A 26,416-nucleotide genomic window follows, 5' to 3' on the forward strand; every position below is an offset into this window, starting at 1 on the left:
TCTCTTTCCAGGTTTGTCTTTACACGGATGCTGTAAAATGTAATTGTTACCAAATATAGACATATATTACTATAATTATATTTAACATGTACGTAATATTGCTGCAGATAGAAGGAGGCTCTTCAGGAGTTATTTATGGTATGTTGAAAGTAATTTGTTAATGCTTTTACACTTTTGAATTTCCTTTTAATGATCGACGGTTAAAGGGTGAGTAAAATAATGTCACCTCATTGTACTCAGTTTTTGAAAATGCTTATTATTGCGCTCATATAGAGCAAAATTTTGCTGACTGTTTACAGTATAAAGGGAAGTTACTCCCATAATTTGTGCAAAGCATCATGGGGCTTAGGAAAAAGGTAGATAGGAATGCATATTACGTGTTCGCATAATGTTTCTTTACTAAGTGGCATCGCCATCTACTGGCCTGGCATGCTTAATACAGCGCTTTTAGTTGTGTTTGTTTTGACAACGTTGTTGTCTACACAGAACTTTTCCGTTTTTATTACAATCGTTATGTAAAGGCACCCTTAATCTAAAAGATTATTAGAGCATGTTTTACAAGAAAAAACTTCAGTCTTTCTACTTCAAAATTCTGTTACTTGCTATTTATTTGTAACTCATTGAGAAATTTACTAGAAACTTCAGAGTGAAAATTGTTTCTACTTTAGTGTTTTCTCAATAACTCATTTCTAAACCTGTTAAAAGTTACATAATGCAAGCATTTTGTGTCAAAGCTTTGATTACGGAGCATAAATGTCATCTACCTGTTTGTGCTCATATGTTTGTCGTGAGTCGAGCTCCGCGCCGCTACAGTGATGTTGTTCTTGTGTCTGCAGGGTTCCTGTTGTTGGGTTCGTCTCAGCCGCTGTATTTCCTGTCAGGTGTTCTGATAATGGGCGTGGTTCACGCTGTCATCACCGTTAAAGGGACACACCTGGCCAGTCACGGCGCGCTCAGCGAGTCTCCGGTCTGGGCCGACTTCTGGGCCGTCTTCTTCATCGAAGTGAGATTTGCTGCACTCAAGAAAAAAAAATGCTGGGTTGTTTTAACCCAATTTTGGGTCAAATATGGACTAACCCAACTTTTGGGTTAAAAATTTAATTAAAAAATTTAACCCAACAGCTGGGTTAGTCCATATTTGACCCAAAGTTGGGCTGAAACAACAGTGTACCGATGTGAAATTATTAAACATATAGGGAAATCTATCATTGCAAAGTAGAAAAATTATATATTATATGAAAAAGCACCAAGAGTACCATGGTTTTCCATTTTCACCTTAATTCCATGTGTTTTGGGTCATCAGTGTATAAGTGAAGTGTGTTTCACATGCAGCTAATTCTCTGCAACACGAAAATACAAAAGTATGGAAAGAATTTAGCTGATTAATTCTTCATGAATTAACTTTATAGATTAAGAGGATTTAGATTAATTTACAGTTTCCATCCTCTCAAGAATGTAAAAGAGTTATAATGTTGATCATATTCCATGGCAACAGTCTGTACTCATACAGTGGGCCCCAAAAATTATTCGATTTTATAGTTTTATATGCAATTTTCATTGCAATTTATGTTAGCACAACAGTATGAATGAAATCAGATTTCAGAATCAAATGTTCTTAGTATTTGTTGAGTTTCTCTTTTGCTTTAATGACAGGAGCACTGGAGCTACATATTGTTCCAAAAACCATCTTGAGCTTCAATGGAACCAAGAACATCTGACCTATATTTAGTTTAAAATTTAAATTAAATTATTAAATTATTTACTTTTTTAATTAAATTATTTACAATATTAAATATTTACATCATTGAAATGTTTTAATGTTTACTAATTATTTCATTAAAATAGCAAATTAAAGTATTCAAAATATTTTATTTAAGTATTAAGTATTTAAAATATTTTATTTATTATTTTAATTAAATTAAATTATTAAATTGCAGCTTAAATTATTCAATAAATTAAAATGCCACTTAATAATATTTAATAATAAAGTAACTGCAATTCAAAAAAGGAAAAAATTGATGAAGTAACTTTTGTCAAACAAGATTATAAAAATATGTATAAAGATAATATGCAAACATACATATAAACAAAAACTTTAAAATAATGTAAGTAAATAATGTAACAATTTAATTTAATGATAATATTACAATTTAAATATTTAATGCAAATTATTGTTTTAATTTAAGATTTAAATTAAATTATTAAATCATCACATTAAATTAAAATCTCGCATGATTTGAGATGTTCCAAAAAGCATCTTGAGCTTCAGTGAAAGCAAGCACATCTGTACAAAGAGTTACATGATCAATGACACTTATTTACTTACATTTGGTAGGTCACCTAGAAATGGTGCACAATTCTTCATTAAACATAAACTTTTCTTTGTTTTAAATGCTGCACAAACTCTTAAATGAGAACAGATTTTGATGAGATGTGGTCTCTTCTGTACCCCTGCATGCATCACGTGAATCTCTGTGGTCTCTCAGGTGTGCGGCTCGTTCTCAGCGCGGGCCGGCGTTCAGGCTCACGTGAAGATGCATCACGCTCACACTAATGTGATCGGTCTGGGAGATTCCAGCACCTGGAAAATCCCCTTCCTGCCTCGATCCGTCTATCTGTTCATCGCGCCGCTGGCCGTCCCCATCATCACGCCCATCGTCGCCGTCGGTGAGGCCTTTCAGCCCTTACAGACACAGCTTCTCAGAGCATCCTAACCAGTTAATATGTGATAAAGCAACAAGAGATTAACCATATGTGATCATTTTGTGGTGAACTTTTCATTTAAACATCAGAAATGTTCTGAGTAACAGTGATTTTGTTGTTGCACACACTTTCACTGAGGATATAAATGACTTTTTGCTTAGCACGCCACATCAACCGAGTTCATTTAACTCGGTAAAGTGTCTTTACATTTGATCTCTTCTGTGGGTGAGTGTATGCGCTGATGAGAAACCTCCAGCATATTCTGTCATGTGTTTCAGGTCAGCTGAAGGGTCAGTCTCCGCTCCAGATCCTGCGCACTGTCCCGTGTGTGTGTCTGGGCTTTTTTTCTCAGTATTATCTGCTCAGGAGTGTGTCGGGTCTGTCATGCAGCTCCGCTCTGCTGGTCATGCTTCTGTGCAGAGCCATGTTCTCCCTGCCGTACATACACGTCAACATATTTCAGGTGAGATCAAATGCAAAAAGACAGCAAGCTGCATTTTGATATATGACTATGATATATATTTTTTGGTGGTGCACCAATATTTTTGATTTGCATGCTTTCTACAGTTGTTTGAGATACAACCAGAGCATCAATTATTTACACCAATTATCTTCAGTAAAATATGAAAAATAGTTGTTTTTGCATGCTATGGCTGTTTTTGCATGCTCAGAAAATCCTAATTAAATTATTTACCCTACTTATCTTCAGAAAATATAAAAATTATAGTTTTTTTGCATGCTATAGTTGTTTTGACATGCTCAGTAAATATATCAATTCAATTATTTATATCACTTCTCTTTAGAAAATATATTGTTGTAAAATATAGCAAATATGAAAATATATTTGTTTTTGCATGCTCAAAAATCTAAATTAAATTATTTACACCACTTTTCTTCAGAAAATATAAAATATAGTGGTTTTTGCATGCTATATTTATTTTACAGTACATGCTCAGAAAATATTAATTTAATTATTTATACTACCTATCTTCAGAAAATATAAAAAAAAAAATAGTGTTTTTTGCATGTTCAGAAAATAACAATGAAATGATTTATACCACTTATGTTTAGAAAATATAAAAAATATAGTTATTTTTGCATGTTTAGTGAATATGAATTACATCATTTACACTTCTTTTCTTCAGAAAATATCAAATATAGCAGTTTTTGCATGCTCAGAAAAAATATTATATTATATTTATACCATTTATCTTAAAAAAAACAGTTGTTTTGTATGCTGTAGTTGTATTTGCATGCTCATAAAATATAAATGCACACTACTTATCTTCAGAAAATATAGAAATAGTTGTTTCTGCATACTAGTGATGTACAGAAATTACACACTTCAGCTATAATCAAAGATACAGTGGTGATAGTTAATGGATCACTTGCAACTAGTATTATTCTGGTCTTGAGCTTTATCCAGACAGCACACGACCCATTACTACATTAATCTGTCGTCTCTCTCGGGCTCATAAGAGTAATCATTCTGAGTGGGAACTTTCCAAGCTATTCAGCTGAAGTCTGCATCAATCCATCCCTGTCTTTGTGTGTCTCTCCATCCTTTCCTGCGAGACCCACTCAATACGGCTTTGTTCTCCTCTCCTGCTCACAAGGTTCACAGGGTTCAACTGCAGAAAAAAGTCAAATGGCGGAGAACAATTCACGCATGATTTTCCCAGGCAGAGCAAAGGGAGAATAGAATGTACTTTTGTATTGTGCTGATCCTCTGAGGTATTTGTGCTGAGACTCACAGCCATGTGTGAGATCTTTGTTTAGGAGTGAATGCTGTGCGGTGTGTTACAGTATGTGTGTGTGAGATAAATGCATGTGTGTGCATTTGTATGTTTTGTCCAGTTCAGGTCCCCTGTGGCGTCAGTGGTGTCTCTCGGGCTGCTGAACACATTTCATCCCACTTAAAGATCAAACACACACTGAGCTAAAAGTTGAATCGCTTAAAGGCTCCGCGTTCTTCTCTGTTTCTGCATTTTATTCTTATATTGGAGTTGTAGTTGCAGTTTTCTTTTTTTGAGTTGGTTTCTGTGTCTCTGCTTTCGCAGCACATTGGCCTGCCAATGTTTTCTGCCACTCACCGGCCCAAACGCATCTACCAGATGACACACGGAGTCCTGAACCTTCCCCGAAACCCGCTGCTGGACTGGACCTTCGGCCATTCCCTCATCAACTGCCACGTGGAGCATCACCTCTTCCCATTCCTGTCTGACAACATGTGCCTGAAGGTGTGCGCTCAAACCACAACTCATGGACATGGACCAAACTGCAGATCCCTCCAAAAATGTCATTATTAAATAATGTAATCATTTAAACTAGCATTTAAATTAAATCATTTTAATTAATAAATTAATTTATAATTGTTATATTTTTCTAAATGTTTATGCTGCATTTTAATGGAATCATTGAATTTATAATAAATTATAATATATAATTAATAGAATTTATAAGTGTAATTTAATTTAAATAATTGAATTTATAATAGTATATATCATTATCATAATTTGTAATTATTCATGTTTATGCATTATATATGTATTATTTATATTATCATTTATTCACATAATTTAAAGAACTAAATATTGCAAATAAACATTACATTCTTTAAGACAGTAAATTAAATTCACAAATAAAGTAACTTTAAAAAAGTAAAAACTGATTAATATGATAAACAGGATATTAAAAATGTACCTTAATATTTAAATAAATTAAAATGCAGCCGTAACAAATAAAGTATTAATAAAATTCACAAAAAGTAATAATTTAATTAACCAGTTAATTTTATAATTGAATTAAACATCAGTCAAACAAGATTAATTAAATAGAAAATATTCATGGGTAAGGATGATATACCAACTAAATATATACAAATAAACAATTCAATTCAATATACAAATTTTATTAGATTAAATTGTAACATAAACAAATAAAGTAACAATTTAATTTGCAAAAATTAATTTATTCAATTAAATTAAATTAAAATTAAATTAAATTAATTAAATAGATTAAAATAAATTAAAGTAATCTATTGAATTAAATAAAATTATTAAATAAATTAACAGTAATTGTAACAGTAATTACAAGTAACAATACAATTCACAAAAAGGAATAAAGTAATGAACTAACGTTAGCCAAGATTAATTTTAAAAAGTGATAGTAATAGATAAGGATAATATGGCAAATGTTAATAAAATTGATTTTATTTAAATTAAATTAAAATGCAGCATAAACACAGTAACAATACATTCATAAAAATGACTAAACTAATGAAGCAACGTTATTCAAACTAGATTAAAACGGATAAACTAATCAATAAAGACAAGATGCCAAATAAATATACATAATAGTGAATGTGCATGTGTTTATTGTGTCAGGTGAAGCCGCTCGTGTCTCAGTATCTGAAGGAGAAGAAGCTGCCGTATCAGGAGGACGCTTACATCTCCCGTCTGAGTCTGTTCTTCCACAAATATCAGGAGCTGATGGTGTTCGCGCCGCCCATCACTGAACTGGTGGGAATCCAGTGATGATGGGATGAAGAGCAGAAGACACGGGAAGATGGACACTGACATGACGATTCAATTGGTGCATGAAGGCATTAGAATTAAAGTCAACGTGAAACTCGGCTCACAACCCATTTTACTTGCAGAATGTGACATATCTATGAAAGAAACAGGGTATTTGACAAGAAAAAACATGCTAGATGAGACATGAATGATGGCATCAGCTGGAAAAGAAAGAGCTTTCAGAGATGAATGACAATTTGATGAAGGATTATGGAGCTAAACATTTGTTCGTTTAGAATAATATGCACTGACGATTCGTGAAAAGACCAGGAATGTGCAATAAGAAAGTACACAGGATGGTGTTGACTTTATAACAAGCAATGCCGTGCAAAGAGAGCCTCTTTTCATTTATGACAGTGCTTCCTATTCGCTTAGCTAAATGACATTATTGAATGTAAGGATCATTGCCTTATGCACTGTTGTCAGATCAGTGGTAATAAAGCACTGCAGTTTTGACCTCTGACCCCAGATTAGCTCTCAGCTTCAATATGCAGCTGTATGAAGACTAAAAAGATGCATAAAACTTTATCTGATCTGTACAGGACACACTTTAGCTTTGTTCCAGCTGCCTTTGCCGTCTCTTAAAGGGAAAGTTCACCTAAAAATTAAAATTCTGTCATTTACTCACCCTCAGGTTGATCCAAACCTGTATGAATGTCTTTCAGCTGTTGAACACAAAAGAACATATTTTGAAGAATGTTGGTAACCATACAGTTGACGGTAGCCATTGACTTCCATTGTATTTTTTTCCATATTTTGTAAGTCAATGGCTACCGTCAACTGTATGGTTACCAACATTCTTCAAAATATTTTCTTTTGTGTTGAGCAGAAGATAGAACCTCATTCAGGTCTGGGACAAGTAGAGAATGAGTAAATGATGACGGAATTTTTGGGTGAACTATCCCTTTAAGAGACTATTTTGATAAACTGCACATCTGTATGTGAAACACAGGAGACTATTGATTCCAATAGAGTTTGCAATGCATTTTCTCAGCCAAGGTTACGTGTGATGCTGCTTTTAAAATGTTGTCCAAATGAAGGTATCTGGATGGTAGCATAATTATTGTGATGTCTTCAAATGCTGTCTAGATAGGCTGCTCACTAGGATTTGAAACAGTTTTTGTGTAGATTAAAGCAAATATTATAGGAGACAGAAATGAAGACTTTCTTTTTTTATTACGGTTGTAGGTTGATGTATTTGAATTTGCTAACAACAATGCCATAATCTACGTACAATATTAATACAGCACACAGTAGTAATGAATATGTGGGAAATGCATTTTTATGACCTAAACACATAATAATCATATTCACCGTATTACAGTTGTACTTATGCACTGATAGGTTGGGGATGCGTTTTGTTTATAATTCAGTGATTTTAACCAAAATCATTCACCTTTGACTTGCTTTCACTGAATGCTCATGAATGTAAGTGTGTCATATTGAGATGTGTGTATGAGAGAATGTTGCTCTCCTCTTTCATTTGAAATGAAAATGATACATTGATTTTACTGACCAAATAAACTGAAGTAGATATTCAACTGTTTTGATGTAGCGCTATATTGATTCTGCAAGATTTTCTGACAATACAAGGCTATTTTTATGACTTCAAAAGACTTGGAACGTGGCACACAATTCATATAGACGCCTTTCATGTTGCTTTTATGGTGTTTTATCATCTTTCCGATTTTAACTTGCATTGTATGTAAATGGCAGCATGTTTTCCTGTGCTCCATGGAAGATAGAAAGTCAGATGGGATTGGAACAACATGAGCGTGAGTAAAACTAGTATTATTATAATAAAATAATATTTCAACTAAATTATAAAATTAAATGTTTTAATTATGTTTACATTAATTATGTCAATATTATATTGTTACTATTTGTTTATGTATTTTTAAATAGTTTTATTTAATAATTAAACACATAATATATACTTTTAATATAAAAAAAACCCTTGCATCTTAAAAACACAACTCTTACCCTGAAAAAAAAACCCAGCAAGAACAGTTAGAAATTTCTAGGTCTGATTCATTTGTACATTGTAAACTGGTTTGGGATGAGTAATGAACTATAACCAGCAAGCCATGCAAAATTATGTCAGTCTGTAACATAAGTAAATCACCAAAACACATCATAATAACAGCAACCGCATGCCTTATTGATCTGCATACGAACTCCGCCCACATTACAGTGTAGCCCCGCCCACCGCCTCTGACTGTTTCAGTATGAGAAGAATATGAGGAAATAGTTGCGTTTCAGGGGGCGTGGCTTAGATCCAACTCACTTCTCATAAGTTTGGGCTTGGCTTCAACTTTAAACTGAAGTCAAAGCTCAAGACAGAAGGAGAGCAATCATGGTCGACGTGGTGCTGACAGCAGATCTGCCAGCAAGCAGCTTGAGTTCAGAAAAACTCCAGAAGAACCCAGAGGAGAGCAATCTGAAGTCCACAGAGGAGAAGACCAATGTATCTCCAGAGACTGAAAACCAGACCGCAGGAGAGAAAGACAGCAAGACCATTGAGGAAAGCAAGATTCAGGAGGACCTCAAGGAACCAGAGGACCCTCAGAAGCCTCAGGATGAAGAGGAGGCGCTGGGGCCAAACGATGTCACCTGCGACTCCTGCATCGACCGGCCGTGCCGCGCCAAGAAGTCATGCTTGACCTGCCTGGTGTCGTACTGCGAGGCTCACCTGAGGCCGCACCTGGAGAACATCAAGTTCCAGAGCCACAGGCTGGTGGAGCCGCTGCGGGACATCGAGAGACGCACCTGTGAGACGCACCGCTGCGCGCTGGAGCTGTACTGCTGCGCTGACGCGTGCTGCGTCTGTGTGGAGTGCGTGGCGGAGGAGCACCGCGGACACAACGCCGTGCCCATCCCTGAGGCGCGCAGGAAGATTGAGGTACGCCTGTTTACTTGTTTGCTTTATAACTTGAAATTTTGCGAAATATTTAGGTAATGAGAATCTACGTTCAAACGTTTGGGTTTTTTGTTTCTTATGCTCACCAAAGCTGCATTTAATTCATCAAAAATACAGTAAAATTGTGAAATATTATTATAATTTATCATATCTGTTTTCTATTGTAATATATTTTAGAATGTAATTTATTTCTGTGGTTCAAAGCTGAATTTTCAGCATCATTGCACTCTTAAAAATAAAGGTGCTTCACGATGCCTTTTTTGTCTAAATGGTTCCATAGAGAACCTTTAACATCTAAAGAACCTTTCTGTTCTTGGTGGCGAAAGAAGGTTCTTCAGATTATAAAAAGGTAAGAAAGAGATGGTTCTTTAAAGAACCTTTTGACTGAATGGTTCTTCTATGGTATCGCTGTGAAGAACCTTTTAAGCACCTTTATTTTTAAGAGGGTACTCCTTCAGTGTCACATGATCCTTCAGAAATCATTCTAAGATGCTGATTTGCTGTTCGAGAAACATTTTTTATTATTTTCAGTGTTGAAAACATTGCTTCGTATTGATATATTTATTTTCAGGATTCTTTGATGAATAGAAGTTCGAAAGAACAGCGTTTAGTTGAAATTAGAAATCTTTTGTAATATATGTCTTTACTGTCACTTTTGATCAATTTAATGCATCCTTGCTAATGAAACTATTATTACAATGTTATTGACCCCAAACTTTTGAACAGTAGTGTATGACAAAAAAAATTTCAACAGTTTCTGTGAAATTATCACGACAATGATCTGTTAGTGTAAAATTAGAGAGTGAAAATGATAGTATTTAGGGTAAAAAGGCTCCATTGCGCAGCCATTTTAATCATCATATATTTTTGGACCAGAAAAAAAAGGTGAAATATGCCATTTTTGAGCCACTAGAACAAAAATATTGCAATAGATGCAAAAAATATTCCCAGACACTTCTCCGTCTTCCATTGGTCAATCAAACAGATTGCCAAAATCATGCCACTGGGACAGTGTTGCTGTTTCAAGATGCTCAAGCTAACATAAGATTGTTATGATAGCATTCTGAATCACATACTAGCATGCATAAGAAACTGTATGTAAATATATGGCAGAAATAGCAAGAGTAGGATGCTGGTCCGAGTTCAGCCACAGGATTTGCACCCAACTTACTTATTAGATTTTAACAACTTACACTTTACCTTTAAGGGTGATATTAGCCTCAAGCATACAGACTGTTCCTTATATCTAATGAATCTTTTCAGTGAAATAAGGAACAGAATGTTTCCTCTATTGTTAGATCATATAGTACAAAACCATATCAGGATGCATCTCTCCGTGTTTGATGCAGATCAGATCATGTCATTCATCATGCTATTTCTCTCTCTGACCTAAAAGAACAGGTCACACATACTGTAACAAAGGCCTGATAACGGGACAATGTGGTCATGATTAATGACTATACGTGGTCATCAAGGCTGTTACTGTTGCTCATACTGAGAGTTCATGATGTGATCAATCTCACACAATGAACTTCAATACTTTGTGTTCCAGACATAAATGTTGAGGAGAGTTGTAATGTGGTGGTGAGTTTTTTAAAGGCAACAGTGTAACAAAAATGTAACAAAACAGTTTCAGTTTTACAGAGACATTATTGATTATTCAGGATTCACTATCCATCATTAATTAGGTTATTCTTTGGTTAAGCTTGGTTAGTTATGTATTTAGGGTGTATAGTAGTTTAGTGTGAGTTTGACTCAATCGCATTGCTCACTAATTGTGACAAGTGAGATTTTTCAGAGATCTCTTAAGGTTTCTCCTTTCCTGATAGAAACCTCATTGACGTAGGTATAATCTTTTAATGCATTTCTAATGAAAATAAACTGCTCTCTAATCTGAAACTTGTTCTACATCCAATTGTGAACGTCAGTTCATGACGTCTGGCTGAAATCATCTCTTCGAGAATGAAAAACATCTATGAAGCATGTAGTGAAGACCGACATGACCACACTTATCAATAAAAAACTTGTATGGTATTTTCTAAAGAGAGGTTTCTCAATGTGATCGGAAGCAGAATGTAACACTTTTTGTGACATGTGACATGTTTTCAGGATGATGCAACACTAAACACAGGTTTAGCGTGTCTTTAACATGCTTGAAACATTACTTTATGTCATTTCTTGATGGTTTTTGCTGTGGCCGTGTATATGAATGCTGCTGGGTTATTTACAGTCAGACTCTGGCATATTTGCATGCTAAACAAATAAAGGTGTTTTTTCTTTCTTCAGTAAAGCAAATTCATGATGCTCTTTTTCAATGAAAGTGAAGCTGCATTTATTTAATTAAAAATACAGTAGTATTGTGAAATATTATTACAATTTAAAATAGCTGTTTTCTATGTGAATATCTGTTAAACTCAATTTTATTCATGTGATCAAAGCTGTATTTTCATCATTATTTCTCCAGTCTTCAGTGTCACATGATCTTCAGAAATCATTCTAATATGCTGATTTGCTGCTCGAGAAACATTTCTGATTATTATTATGCTGAAAACAGTTGTGCTGCTTAATATTTTTGTGGAAACCGTGATACATTTTATTTTTCAGGATTCACAGATGAGTAGAAAGTTCAAAAGAACACCGTTTATTTGAAATAGAAATATTTTGTAACATTATAGAAAGCTCAAAATATGACAGCACCATAAAACTATAACATTTCACCATATGATTATATTTCAAGTCTTCTGAAGGCATGCAATGCCTTATGTAAGAAACAGACATTCTTTGCATCAAGCTGCAATATGTCTTCAGAAGACATAGAATACAATTCCATGAATGACATTTTAATAATGCATATAATAATACATTGCATGGACCATGCAATGTGCTTTTTTTTATATACCTAACAGTTATTGTATGCTTTTAAATGAAAACCCGATGTTAATATCCTGCAAAATGACACTATTTATTGTTCTACAGAAGAAAGAAATAGGTTGAAGACAGAAAATATTATGATTGGTTAAACTATTCAGGACATCAGAACTGTTAGGAAAACTGTTCTTAAATGCAATGCACTGAAACAATCCACCCTGCATGTGTGTGTGCTTGTTAGGGTGTTCCCTAACAAGTGCATACAACCGTGAGGTGAATGAGTTTGATGTATTGTCCTCGCATGCAGAGCAGGGAGTGTCCAGGTCTCTTCGTGGATCTGAGGCATTCTTAGGGATGTTTTGACACGAGCAATAGATTACACAACATACATAACACCAATCCTGCCTGACTGCGTTGCTAGACAGAGCTAACCGTTCAGTCCAGTTACCTTGAGAGAAACTTCCTCTCTGCTGATTAACAGAGAAGCTATGACACACGCATATCTCCTTTACATATCCACCAATAGTGAGGACATGATATTATACATATGCATAAGTCTAGCTCTTTTAAAGTGCATTGTCAGTGACGATACTCCAAGTGAATTCCAGTGAAACTGTACATTGTCGTGTCTGTGTTTGACATGCATCACGTAACTATAATAAATGACTAGCAACAGTAATGTAGAACTACATTTTATGAAGAATAGACGCTATAATGCTAGAGTAGACTGTTGTGTGTGGTTGCCAGGTTGTTGCAAAAACAGTTTTTTGAGTTTTAATAAGTTTCTATAGGTGGCTCCTTACGTGAACAAACTCTAAATGTGCAATATTAAATTTTGGCGCATTAGCATGCCTTGTCAAGTTTTCTTGTTCATTTTTCAGTTGTAATTTTGTGCCTAGGGCAACCAGCTTTTTTGCATGAGTGATAGTAGCATTCATTACATCAAATTATCTTCATATATTCCGAACTGTTAATATGCCTTTTTATTTCAAATGCTGAGCTTGCTAACTCATGATGAGTGAACAAACATTGATGTGTGTGTATCTGAGCGTGTTTTAATTGGAGACAGTGCAGGGAGGGTTTCTCATTGACATCAGTGCAGTGAAACACCGTCAGGTATCACCTGAACTATTCTGGGATTGTTGGCTGGTGGTCAGGGTGGAGGGAAAACGGACTCTTTTTGCTTTAATGTGAGAGTCAAAGCTCTATTGTGTGTGATGCTCCCTTTAGCAAGCCTACACACTGAATAACACTGACAACAACTGCTGATGAACATGAGCTGTGTGCTCAGTGGAGGATATTTTTGTCTGAACTTGTCTGTGGAATGCAAAGCAAAAGCTGAACAAAGAGACTGATACCTATCTGATTACGCACTTATGCAAAGAGATGCTGGTTTTGGTTACATCTACTTTTATAATGCATAATATTAATCCGAATTTGCCTCTGAAAACCATTTTAAATCATATTTTTACAGTGATAACTATCATTATTTTTATATTAATTTAAATTTTTTAAAAATATTTCATTACAGTGATAGAACATTTTACCAGTGACTATATATATATATGTGTGTATATATATATATTGCTTTTTTGTTTTCAACACAATATTGTGTGTGTGTTTACAGAGAGAGCTTCAGGACAAACAGACAGACATGGTGAAGACGGTCACAGCAGCAGAAAACGCCATTAACAAGTTACAGGTCAACACAGTGAATATAGAGGTAAAACACCACATTCAAAGAAATAAACACTTGAACTTTACTGTACTGTCTTAGAATCAATATGAAACACTCTTCGCAACCCATTTTACTTCTGTTACCAGTGTGTCTTCTGTATAGTCAGTAATTTTTGGTTATACAAGACCATAATGCTACTTGTTTTAAGAGTGTTTAATAGTTCACATATTAACTAGAGACTGGTAATGGAGGTCATTCCTTCTCTGAATTCAGGTTCAGGTAAGAGTGAGCGGACTAACCTTTCTGGATATATTTTATGTTTTATTAATGTCAGGTTAAATGTACATTATTAAGTATTTAATATAAGATGATATTTGATAGGTCATCACTGACATGCTTTAGAGGATATATACTGTATATTCTAGAAATGACTAAATGTTTGGACCTACAAATACTTATAAATAGATGTCATTCAAAGGCATTTCCCTCCAGCTTTGCTCTGGTAGTGATTTTTCAGTTGTCTCTTTGACTTTGAAGTGTCTCAGTCTGTCTGTCTGTCTGTCTGGCCGCAGGCGTCTGTGAAGGAGGTGCGTGGAGTGATCGAGGAGCAGTTTAACATACTGATGGCAGCTGTGGAGCAGGCCAAGAAAGAAGTGAGCGAGATCTTAGAGGTGGAGGAGCGACAGGCGCTGCGGCAGGCCGAAGGAATCCGAGTTCATCTGGAGCAACGCTGCACTGAACTCAAGAAAACCCAGAGTCAGGTCGAGAAAATCACCAAGAACAAAAATGACATTGACTTCCTGCAGGTAAGGAGGTTAACTTCCTGTTTCCTGATGGGTTGTTCATGACCTTAAAGTATCTGTGACACCTGTCAGTTAAAGTGTTAGTTCACCCAAAAATGAAAATTAGGCTGTATTTTACTCACCCTCGCTGCGTTCCGCGTTCGTCACTTCTGACCGGCGCATGCGCAACGCCGACCTCATACGTCATCCGCCCGGAACTGTTTCCGTTTACAACAGTGAGCGCAAGCTAGATTAAAGTGATTATTACATTTTGAATATGGATATTTTTCTTACAAAAACGCATCGATTCGCTACAGAAGGCCTTTGTTCACCCCCTGGAGCCGTGTGAGACACTTTTTTTAATGGATGGGTGCTTTTTATTTAACTTCGTTTGGACTGATGCACTGCAACACCCGCTGAGTGCCATTAAACAGCTTGAAAGATCAAAGACAATTTTTAATATAACTCTGACTGGATTCGTCTGAAAGAAGAAAGTCATATACACCTAGGATGCCTCTGGGGTGAGTAAAACACAGCCTAATTTTCATTTTTTCATTTCATTCAACTAATACTTTAAAGGTCATGTGTAAAGTTAAAATGCATTAAAGTTAAAAAGTTGCAATGCATTGGCCACAGGGATATTACTGTTAGCTAAAACCAAAACTATTAAAAACACTTTTGTAAAATTAAACTGAAAAGCTATAAATGAAAAAAAACTAAAATAAGTTTAATTAGAAGCACTAAAATTACTAACTTAAAATAAATACAAATGAAACTTGAATAAATATCAAACCTGAATAGTAACATTAAAAAAAAAAGTAAAAAAAGTAACAAAACAAAACATAACAAGGTTACTAAAAATTAAACTAAAATTAAAATGAAAACTGAAATTCTAAAAATAAACACCAATTTAAAATATTAATAAAAACTAATAGTGTATAAATCTACAAATAAATTCTCTCTCTACAAATAATAGTATATATATAAAAAAGGCAACATTTATCATTTTCATTTAGTATAAATTTATATACTAAAATAATGAAAAGTAAAAACTGAAATAAAAATTAATGAACACAATATTGACATATTTTAAAACAAATAATTATAATAAAAATGACCAAAACACGCATTTACTAACACCTAAACTAAAATGAAAATAATTCTAAATATTAATATAAACACTAAGTATCTCAATGATACTAAGATTTTATACATTTAAAAATGTTATACACTGATATAAATAATACTAAAATAACACTGGTTGGCCAAGCATTTGCATATGCAAAATGTGTTTCTGAACTTAATCCTTAATTGTTTTATTAATTGTTTCTGGTATTAATTATATCAGTATTGTTTTCCAGGAGTATTCACGGTGGAAAAAAGAAACTGTTGATGTGTCTTTACCTGGCGTTTATATCGGCCTCATGGATCGACTGCAGTCGTTCAGTCATGTTATCGCACAGTCCACAAAAGAGATGTGCAACAACCTGCTGACCTCATACACCAACAAACTTAAAGACACCTGTAAAAACGGTCAGTATGCAGAACAATAGGGAAACAAAAGGGGAAGTCGTGGCCTAATGGTTAGAGAGTCGGACTCATAACCCAAAGGTTGTGGGTTTGAGTCTCGTACCGGCAGGGATTGTAGGTGGTGGGAGTGAATGTACAGCGCTCTCTCCCACCTTCAATACCATGGCTGAGGTGCCCTTGAGCAAGGCACGAACCCCCAACTGCTCCCCGGGCGCCGCAGCATAAATGGCTGCCCACTGCTCCGGGTGTGTGTTCACGGTTTGTGTGTGTTCACTGCTGTGTGTGCACTAATTCCGAGTATGGGTCACCATACTTGGCCACATGTCACGTCACGTCACGTCAATAAACATCTCCACACAAAGTGACACATCTTGCTATGAATTTGAGCAATTCAGAAACATCACACCTTTGTGTTCTATGAAGAGGTTTGCTAATTTACCCAAATATCTTTTTTTCAATTCACAGATAATGTGGGCATAAAGACGACGGTTTATGCCATTATTGCTGCAAAAAAGAACATGTCAATTCCGAACCCAGAGACCAGAGACGACTTTCTTAAGTGTGAGTGTTTATTGGGGTTATTATCGCTAATTAAGACTAAAGCCATTAAAAAAATGTTACACGACACATACTTCTGTTACTTGAAATAAAATAAGTGTCAAAAGAAAAATCACAGGGTAAAATATTAACTAATAGATATCACCATACTTCCCTAGTTAATTGATTGCATTTACATTTAAGCATTTAGCAGATGCTTTTATCCAAAGAAACTTACAAATGAAGATAATCAAATCAGCAAAAGAGCAACAATGTAAGTGCTGTGATGCCTAACATTACGAATTCAAAAAATAAAAAAAATGCACTAATTTGCATACATTTCCAGAACATATATACTGTATAAACACTGGTTAAAACCAGGTTCAAAATTTTTGTTGACATATTGGGATTTTGGAAATCTGTTTTTATAGAACTTTTTAAATGCAGTCAACAGCCAGGAAAAACTACATTTGCACCATGTTTCAAGAATAAAATGTGCAATTATAAATCAACTGGTGAATTATATATGAACAAACCCTTCTTTAAAAACCTTCAAAATATAGTGAGGAAGAAAACTTTTACATTTGGTGTATGTAAGTGCAGCTGAAGTGGAGAAAAAACTTTTAAAGATTTGTATTGTAATTGAAATCTACAGACGCAAATAGATAAAGTGCAATAATAAAATCAGGTGGAATGATATACTGTTTGAACAAACCCCTCAGTAAAAACCTTCAGAATATAGACAGGAATAAAGCTCCTAAGTTTAGTGTATGTAAGTGCTGCTGAAGTGGAGAAAAAACTTTTAGAGATTTGTATTGTAATTGAAATCTACAGACACAAATAGATAAAGTGCAATAATAAAATCAGGTGGAATGATATACTGTTTGAACAAACCCCTCAGTAAAAACCTTCAGAATATAGATAGAAATAAAACCGTAAGTTCTGGTGAATGTAAGTGCTACTGAAGTGGAGGAAAAAGTCATTTTGAGAAAACCGCCTTTAAAAATATGTATTGTAATTGAAATCTACAGATGTAAATACATAAAGTGCAATAATAAAATCAGGCAACGACATATGGACAAACCCCTCAGTAAAAACCTTCAGAATATAGACAGGAATAAAGCTCCTAAGTTTAGTGTATGTAAGTGCTGCTGAAGTGGAGAAAAAACTTTTAAAGATTTGTATTGTAATTGAAATCTACAGATGCAAATAGATAAAGTGCAATAATAAAATCAGGTGGAATGATATACTGTATGAACAAACCCTTCAGTAAAAACCTTCAGAATATAGATTGGAATACAACTGTTAAGGTTGGCGTATGCAAGTGCTGCTGAAGTGGGGAAAATTATTTTGAGGAAACAGCACTTAAAAAATGTATTGTAATTGAAATCTGCAAATGCAAATAATGTAAGTGTAATAAAACAAACACTTAAATGTTGGAAACTTTCTTTCCACTAGTCTGAAACAACACATTATATAGCCCACAATCTCAAATTTAGTGCAGCTATTGCCTTAAAATAAAAAAATATGGAAAATATAAACATAAAAAGTAAAATAGTACATTAAGATATTGAAATAACAGTGATGCTCACTACAGAAACATAGTCAAATTTCCCAGATGTAACAGTTCTTCTCAGCTGGTTTTGCTTCACATTACTATAGTCTTGACTTTTTGCCCATTTTATCCCACAGACGTCACGCCTCTGACCTTTGATGCAGATACGGCCCACCAGTATCTGCGTCTGACAGAAGAACGAAAGAAGGTGACAAACACGACGCCGTGGCAGCAGAGCTATCCAGAGCTCCCCGAGCGCTTCGAGCACTTCAAGCAGGTGCTGACGGTAGAGAGCTTCTACCTGGGCCGCCACTATTTTGAGGTGGATATAAGAGGAGAAGGCACTCACGTCGGCCTGACCTACAAGAGCATCAACCGCAAGGGATCCGAGAGCAACAGCTGCATCACGGGAAACAACTTCTCCTGGTGTGTGCAGTGGAACGGACGCAGCTTCTCCGCGTGGCACAGCGATGTGGAGACGCCGCTCAGCGGCCCCAAAGCCACGCGGATCGGCGTCTACGTGGATTATTCCGGCAGCGTGCTGGCTTTCTACGACGTGGAAAACGGCATGGCGCTCATCCACAAGTACCAGGCTGAGTTTCTGGAGCCGCTTTACCCGGCCTTCTGGCTTCCCAAGAAGGAGTGCGTCGTGCTTTTAGAACCAGGAGCAGGATCTTCCCTGACAACCCCGTCTCCTGTTTCCTCTCCCAAATAAACTGTTTCTGCTCCTCGTATCCACATCATTTCCATCTTATAGGGTCCCGTTTACACCTGGTTTTGTTCACCTTACACAGATACAGATGCAATGGTGTAAACAGGACTATAAGAGATCTACTGTAACCTCTGACTGATATTAAAGTTTTATGACTGCAACAGTGCATTTATACAAGATGCCTATTAAAATATCTAGAAACATGTTTTGTGCATTGATCTCATATCACAAAATATGTCTTTAAGTATACTTTTTTTCACATGAATGAAACTATAAATATTTATATACATATATATATATATATACACACATTATATATTGTGATAACATATAAATATATTATGTATATGTGTGTTTTATTTAACATTGTTTCATTCATGTTAAAATTTGTAAGACAAACATTTCTCATCTATCAATAATGTTGCACAAGTGACCAAACCCATTTGACGTAGTTGGATATTGCGGTACATTTCACTAGGGTTGGGTTAACAGGACAGACACGGCTCTTTAATGACTCTGTACACTGTCTATATGCTGCTGTTTTCCCTTATTTGTTACATTTCGTGCCTAGTATCAAATGTGACAGTTACTTTGGCAACAATAAAACATTGTCTGTCTATGCAAATAAAAAATTGCTACAGTGAAATGCTGATATTTGTCCACGTGTTTCGTTGCAGTGTGACATAACCGGTTGCACCAGTCTACAGACATAATGTCACAACGCCTAAAGGGGCACAGGGATAATGTTTGACTGAGGATAATACATAACTAATTACATAACTGCTATTTATTCTTCCTAAGTTCTATATTTAGAATTCATGTGTAAAAAAAAAAACAAAGAAAGAAATTCAAATATTACTGCATGAGGAACATGGTACATAGTGGCTAATGAAGGTTATTTTTATATATAATATTATATATTATTATATCTATTATATCGATAGACAAATACGCTATATACAAAACAAAAGTAAGCCAAGGAATGGAATAAGAAGAGTTTTGTTAAATAATATAAATTTTGAATTGGATATTGCACGTGATAAAAAATATTATTTACTAACTTTTTAAGAAATAATATTCCTTATATTCAAATTTTTTTATTTATCTTTTTCTGTTATAAAAAAAATAAAATAAAAATTGTTTTCTGTTCAGGCGCGATGTAGTCAGTCGTCACGGACCCGGAAGTGACGTGTCGTGCAACATCAGCAGTACCAGCAACAACAGCAGTCGAAATGAAGCTGGTAAGTAAAAATATGCTATTTTTTTATTATTATAAATTCTTCTCAAACGATGTAGACATAGTTTATGTGTACAGCATGCTTGTGTTCCTCTAATATGACTTTGAAGATAAGGAACAAAGCGGGTTTAGCTTAGCCAGTCCTCTGACAGTAAACAGCTCACTGCAGCAGGTGGAGTTTTTCTCGGTCTATGTTTAATTAGTCGTTATAAATCGTGTTTCTGAGCCTGACAGCTGTCATCTTGTCTCGCTTCCAGGACTCAAACGATGATGACGATGTGGCTTTATTTGATGCAGAGGAAGATTCAGCCGCAAGAAAGAACAAAATCAGGTGTGTTTGTTGTCATCGTTAATTAGTTGTGTTATATGGTCCGTTTAGATCATCAACATCACGTGTTTCTCTCAGCTGTGGACTCGTTTAGTACATTTTGGGGACGTCCTCATTTGAAGAAGGACAAAAAACGAAAATAAAGCAATTGTTATTAATTAAAATAATATTAGTTATTAATAATATATTATTGAATACATTAATACATTATTATAAATAAGTAAATGCATTATTGATATTTTAAAAGTATGTAGGGTAGGCCTTTTAGTACGATTTTATTAAATTAAAATATCTTAATATTATTATAACATCACTACACTTTTTAATAATGAAATATTTAAATACATTATTGTTGTTAATTAAATTTCTTAATAAAAATGTCATTTTTAGGGTTAGTTTATAGTAATTATAATATTGTGACAATTGTTTATACCTTTTTAATTAGTAAAAATATTGTATTATATTTGAATAAATCATTATTAATAATTACAATTATTATTATAATTTAAATACATTTTTAAATGTATTATTAATCAATTATTTTTCATTCTAAAAATGCAGTATGTTTAGGGCTCTGGGTTCGTTTATAGTAATTATTGCAAATGAGGTGTGTGTGGTATGTCTTCATTTAGCTAAATAAACGAGTGTGTGATTCCAGGCATCCGGTGGCTTCATTCTTCCATCTGTTCTTCCGGGTCACTGCCATCCTGGTCTACCTGCTGTGTGGTTCAGTCGGTGGATCCTTCATCGCCTGTATGGTCACCATCATCCTCCTCCTGTCATGTGACTTCTGGACTGTGAAGGTTTGTGTTTAGAATAACTGAGCAGGTGTTCGTAAATCATTACAGTTACTGGAGTTAGTGGAAGTTAAGTCGTTAACTCATATTTAAAGATCCAAACAAACCTCTAACCCTTCATATTAAACCTCAGCATGTAACCTGTCCTGTTTGTCTTGTTGTAGAATATAACCGGCCGTCTGATGGTGGGTTTGCGCTGGTGGAATCAAGTGGATGATGATGGAAAAAACCATTGGGTGTTTGAGTCCAGAAAGGTACTGTTACACACACACACAGTCTTCAGTAGAGTGGCATAAAATATTTAAAAATAGATAAAAGATTTGTGTAGTTATTCACAGAAAAACATGATTGATATAAAAAAAAATTATGTGCTCACAAAGGCTGCATTTATTTAACCCTTGTGCGTCAATTAAAAAAAGTTACACATAGGTCCATAGTGGACAAAAATGTCCATGTCATAAAAATTTGAAGCTTGGGAGCACAGAGTTAAGTTTGGTCTCATTTTAAAGAAGACCCATGGCAGATTATTGTTGAAGTCAAAAAAGTTTAAAAAGTGAAACCAAAAAAAAAGTTCTAGATGTTTAGGTTTATGAAAATGATTTATGAACGATGTTTTATATAAAATATATATTTTATGAAACATGTTGAACTCTATACCTGCTAGAAAATCAAAGCCATAAATCTAAACAAGTTATATTCCAAATTTGAGGTTGATATCTCAAAAAATGAGCTTTCAGTAAGATTTTGTTTGGGCGCAGTACCAAATTTTCCCCATTAGATGCCAGCAGAACTCTGCTGGTGCACACAGTGGTTGGATTTGTGATTTGCAGTAGAGTTTTTCTCTCTCAAATATTACAAGAACACACACACAATTTTTTTTTTTGACACACATACCAACACACCCACTCAATTATAGCTGCATTATTTATCCAATTGGCTCTATAATATGCAGAAGAAGAAAACAGAAATAAAGCGAGTATTTGCTTTATAGGTCAAACCTGAAAAAATGGCACCATCTGGTAAAATTTTTTTTAAAATTTAATTTTAAAGCCTTGCCAATATAATGAAAGCCTATCAACAAAAATTGCATAATTTTACAGTTAAAAATAGCAGTTTTTATAGGTTTCAATGGGAACATTTTTGCCCTTAAGGTCCTGAGAGGAACGATTTTTTGTGCCTAGTGCAAAATAGATTTATTAAAGGAAATGGAAGTGAAATAGTAAAATTCCAATAAAAATACACACCTGTGCCATAATTTATGCAGTTGGCAATAACGCAGGCAAAATTATCAAAAAAACAAAACTGAAAAGGACAAAAATGTCCAAAAGGTCGCACAAGGGTTAATCAAAAATGTAATAAAAACAGTAATATTGTATAATATTATTACAATTTAAAATAAATGTTTTCTTAGTGAATATATTGTATAATGTCATTTATTCCTCTGATATAAAGCTGAATCATTAATCAGTATCATTACTCCAGTCTTCAGTGTCACATGATCCTTCAGAAATCATTCTGATATGCTGCTCAAGAAACATTTCTGATTATTAAAGATGAAAGAGTTCCGCACTCGTCCAGATTCAGCCAAAGAGGCTTGTTTCATTTAATGCTCAGAGGTCACAAAAATATGTGCAAAAAGGTGCAAATGTGCAGAACGTTTTCGGGTATTAACCCTTCCTCAGTGCCATGTGCTACCAAGCAATTAAAGAACAGCATTTATTTGAAATAGAAAACTTGTGTATATTATAAATGTCTTTCCTGTCACATTTGATCAATTTAATGCGTCCTTGATGAATAATTATATTAGAAACACCAATCTTTTGAACGCTCGTGCATGTATATGACAATGAATTAGCATTTCTGGTTAAATGTGTGAATATTATCTCCATTTGTTGTGTTACACTGACGTCCTGTCTATATGTGCTTGCAGGCCGGTGGGAATCAGTCTTCAGCATCCCGCTCCTCAAACGCAGAGTCTCGTATCTTCTGGCTGGGTCTGATCATCTGTCCCGTCGTCTGGGTCATCTTTGCTTTCTTTACGCTCGTCTCCTTTAAGATCAAATGGCTGGTGAGTTCTGAGCAGTTCTTCAGCAGTCTGTGTCTCATTAGGTGTTGCATAAGCACATCTTCCAGTGATGTTGTTCTGTGAGTGATACTGTGGTCTCTCTCAGGCCGTGGTGATTTTGGGAGTGGTGTTACAGGGAGCCAATCTCTACGGATATGTGCGCTGTAAAGTAGGAGCCCGAACAAACCTGAAGAACATGGCCACAAATTACTTTGGACGACAATTTCTAAAACAGGTGTGTCATTGTAATTCACGAACATCTTCTTAATAGTATCCTAATTTCATTTCCATTGTCTGATGGTACAGTATGTAACTCCATTTGATTGTCTTTTAGGCTTTCACAAAACAAGAGGAGTCTTAGGAAGGAGTGTCTGACCTTCAGAGTTCTCACTATTTCCATTGATGAATTTTTAATGTTATATATTTTTAAGACTGATTAAAATGAAGGGCAGTGGTTGCTTTAGAAATGGTTACTGATTTTTTTTTGTTTTTTTTTTTGTCAACCACAACCTGTTAAATAATGTGCTTGACATTTAAAATACCTTTAACTTCTTTATAGTTTTTGTTTGATATCTAACTAATTTAAAGTGTTCAGAGTATGTTTTGTTATATAATATTGCATGACATCATGCATTATGCTTCTGTTTTGCAGACAGTGACAAAAACAGATGTACATATTTATATGCTGCTGTAAATTACTGTATACTTTCTGTAGTTGATTGATTGATTGATTTATTGATTGTTCAGTGAATTTAGGAAATGAATGGAGTTTTGTGTACAACTAGAGCCACCCTGAGTCTCTGGCCAGTGAAGTCACCCACAAACACCACATCATTAAAACTTGTCAAAATCAAAGTGGCTTCTAATACCATTAGAAATTCCTCTTCACTTTAAATTTTAAATCAGTTTCTTCTTCTTCATTTTTGTCTTTTTTTTTGTATGACATGTTAATGTCCCCTATAAATATGAATAAAATTAAATCATTTAATTTAATGATAAATTTATATCATTATTCTCACATAAATTGCAAGTTATGTGCAATCTGAAAGAGCTTTTAATGCTTTTTTTTTTTTCTCTGAATCGTTATTTAGAATTTGTGGTTAATATAGTTTTGGCCAATTATTTTATATATAAGTAAGTATTTAAGGTGATTTTTAAATCCCAAAATCTTATGCATTGCAAAAAAAGCAGGTGGAAGTTAAAAAAGTAATTTTTTGGAGGTTCATTTTGATGATTAACCCACTTTGGTAAGATTGTTCTGTATGTCGTATTTATTCATTTATATATATATATATATATATATATTAGTGCTGTCAAATTTATTAATCGCATCTAAAATAAAAGTTGTTTACATATATGTGTGTGTGCTGTGTATATTTATTATGTATATATAAATACACAGTATATATTTTGGAAATATTTACACGCATTTACATTTATATTCTTATATTTTATATTATGTATAAAAATATCTAATATATAAAAATAACATTTTTCTTAAATATATACATGCATGTGTGTGTATTTATATATACATAAATATACACAACACGCATATGTAAACAAAAACTTTTTTTTTGGATGCGATTAATCGTTTGACAGCACTAATATATATTTATTTATTTATTTATTTTGGCTGATATTTGGACTCAAAACACAAATAAACAAAACAAAATAACAATAAAAAACAAAAATAAAATAAAAACCGGAGGACTTTTATTTTGTACATGCGATTCACTTCACTGCCATTTTGTCGTTTGCGTTGTATAGTTTCAGCTGTCTTCACTTTAAATGTTGTAATATTATTGTGGATTTTGCATCCAGCTGTCATTTCTGTCACATTTCTGCCTGTCAGGATGATCCCGACCGAAGACGCGTCCGCTCGCAAGCGAGAGATCGAGGACAAACTCAAACAGGTCCGTTAAAGAGAGACAAAGCAAACAGGAAGAATGAAGAATAACATGAGAATCGCGTGATCAGGCAGCGGATCTTATTAATGTCATTCGCGAGCAGCTAGAATGAGAATCTGCGTGATTGCCTTGAAAAATAATGTCACTAAGCATTTAATTAAGCTTAATGATAGAAAAGTTATAATGTCAAAAAACAACAATGCTGTTGATGGGGTGTATTCACTTGAGAGGTCATTATAATTTACAGTGTGCATATATAACGTTCCCTGTATGTTTTCTACAGGAGCAAGAAACTTTGTCTTTTATTCGTGAAAGCCTGGAGAAGAGTGATCAACTCACTAAAGGAATGGTGAGAGATGATCAATTCATATGTTTTTGGAAGTTTGGGTGTGTGTGTGTGGCAGTGTTGTACAATGATATCTGCTGTACATATACCATTGTCTGCTGTTACTTCCATTGTAAATATTATTTTGTAGTTTATTTTATGAATGCAAGCATGTTTTGTCTCCTGTCAGGTGTCCATCCTGTCCTCGTTTGAGAGCCGTCTGATGCAGCTGGAGAACTCCATCATCCCGGTCCATAAGCAGACGGAGAATCTGCAGCGTCTGCAGGAGAACGTGGACAAAACTCTCTCCTGCTTGGATCACGTCATCAGTTATTATCACGTGGCCAAAGACACCGACAAGATCATCCGGGAAGGGTGAGAGCCGCCTGAGACTCGTGTTCAGTGATAGACCGATATATCGGCTCAGAACTGTAGGCAGTTAGTATAAGTGATCTTTAATTTCCAAAATATAACAACAGCCCTCTCTGTACATTTCTGTTTATTATTCAATACAGATATAATATGTTTATATTTTTATATTTTATTTATATTTCAGCTATTTTTAGGATATTTCTAATTAATTGATCGTTTTAATATTTAAAGTTATTTACATTTAATAATATACATTTCATATTTATTTAAGATTTTAATTAAATTATTACATATAATTATTTTTTATTTCACACCAAGGCTGCATAATATACTATAATTTTAGTAAAAGTTAATCGTTCCGCCTTGATTTATTTACAAAATATAACAACAGCCCTGTCTGTACATTTCTGTTTTATACTGTACATTACAGATAATACAGAAAATTCATTATTTTATTTTATTTAATCATTTTAATAGTTATAATAATTTTAATTATAATTATAATGAATTTACTAGTTTAAT

General features: G+C 34.3%; 4 protein-coding genes across 5 annotated transcripts in view; all 4 read left to right on the forward strand.

The window, feature by feature from the left end:
- Nucleotides 1-6,836, forward strand: part of LOC107659681 (fatty acid desaturase 6-like) — a 19,774-nt gene extending 12,938 nt beyond the window's left edge. Inside the window, exons 1-5 of one of the 2 annotated variants that reach the window (XM_016448690.1) lie at nt 771-1,003; nt 2,487-2,667; nt 2,982-3,166; nt 4,764-4,943; nt 6,090-6,836. In XM_016448690.1, the coding sequence (XP_016304176.1) occupies nt 779-1,003; nt 2,487-2,667; nt 2,982-3,166; nt 4,764-4,943; nt 6,090-6,239 (921 nt within the window). In that variant the 5' untranslated portion in view covers nt 771-778 and the 3' untranslated portion in view covers nt 6,240-6,836. Of the gene's footprint in view, nt 1-770; nt 1,004-2,486; nt 2,668-2,981; nt 3,167-4,763; nt 4,944-6,089 lie in introns of those variants that run through there. The other variant, XM_016448691.1, reaches the window with a different exon arrangement.
- A 1,732-nt stretch (nt 6,837-8,568) lies between these two features.
- Nucleotides 8,569-19,173, forward strand: trim16 (tripartite motif containing 16). The gene is made up of 6 exons (XM_016448692.1): nt 8,569-9,180; nt 13,694-13,789; nt 14,317-14,550; nt 15,888-16,059; nt 16,522-16,617; nt 18,286-19,173. The coding sequence occupies exons 1-6, from the start codon at nt 8,635-8,637 to the stop codon at nt 18,861-18,863; spliced, it is 1,722 nt and encodes a 573-aa protein (XP_016304178.1). The 5' UTR covers nt 8,569-8,634; the 3' UTR covers nt 18,864-19,173.
- An 839-nt stretch (nt 19,174-20,012) lies between these two features.
- LOC107659664 (Golgi apparatus membrane protein TVP23 homolog B-like) lies at nt 20,013-24,264 on the forward strand. Its single transcript, XM_016448675.1, has 7 exons — nt 20,013-20,101; nt 20,355-20,428; nt 21,084-21,228; nt 21,387-21,476; nt 23,153-23,290; nt 23,394-23,522; nt 23,622-24,264. The coding sequence occupies exons 1-7, from the start codon at nt 20,093-20,095 to the stop codon at nt 23,646-23,648; spliced, it is 612 nt and encodes a 203-aa protein (XP_016304161.1). The 5' UTR covers nt 20,013-20,092; the 3' UTR covers nt 23,649-24,264.
- A 756-nt stretch (nt 24,265-25,020) lies between these two features.
- Nucleotides 25,021-26,416, forward strand: part of LOC107659637 (exocyst complex component 7-like) — a 20,782-nt gene continuing 19,386 nt past the window's right edge. The window contains exons 1-3 of the mRNA XM_016448648.1: nt 25,021-25,203; nt 25,481-25,546; nt 25,713-25,897. Coding sequence (XP_016304134.1) covers nt 25,144-25,203; nt 25,481-25,546; nt 25,713-25,897 — 311 coding nt within the window. The 5' untranslated portion in view covers nt 25,021-25,143. The remainder of the gene's footprint in view (nt 25,204-25,480; nt 25,547-25,712; nt 25,898-26,416) is intronic.

Source organism: Sinocyclocheilus anshuiensis, unplaced genomic scaffold (assembly GCF_001515605.1).
Source record: "Sinocyclocheilus anshuiensis isolate Anshui unplaced genomic scaffold, SAMN03320099.WGS_v1.1 scaffold75, whole genome shotgun sequence".
Classification (NCBI taxonomy): Eukaryota; Metazoa; Chordata; class Actinopteri; order Cypriniformes; family Cyprinidae; genus Sinocyclocheilus; species Sinocyclocheilus anshuiensis.

Bases quoted from the DNA above. Each gene is read 5' to 3' on its own strand.
- trim16 (XM_016448692.1), top strand. From the start codon at position 8,635: ATGGTCGACGTGGTGCTGACAGCAGATCTGCCAGCAAGCAGCTTGAGT. The intron at 13,790-14,316 runs GTAAAACACCAC...GTCTGGCCGCAG, and splicing joins TCAACACAGTGAATATAGAG to GCGTCTGTGAAGGAGGTGCG. The intron at 14,551-15,887 runs GTAAGGAGGTTA...ATTGTTTTCCAG, and splicing joins ATGACATTGACTTCCTGCAG to GAGTATTCACGGTGGAAAAA.
- LOC107659664 (XM_016448675.1), top strand. The intron at 20,429-21,083 runs GTGTGTTTGTTG...GTGTGATTCCAG, and splicing joins GCAAGAAAGAACAAAATCAG to GCATCCGGTGGCTTCATTCT. The intron at 23,523-23,621 runs GTGTGTCATTGT...ATTGTCTTTTAG, and splicing joins GACGACAATTTCTAAAACAG to GCTTTCACAAAACAAGAGGA.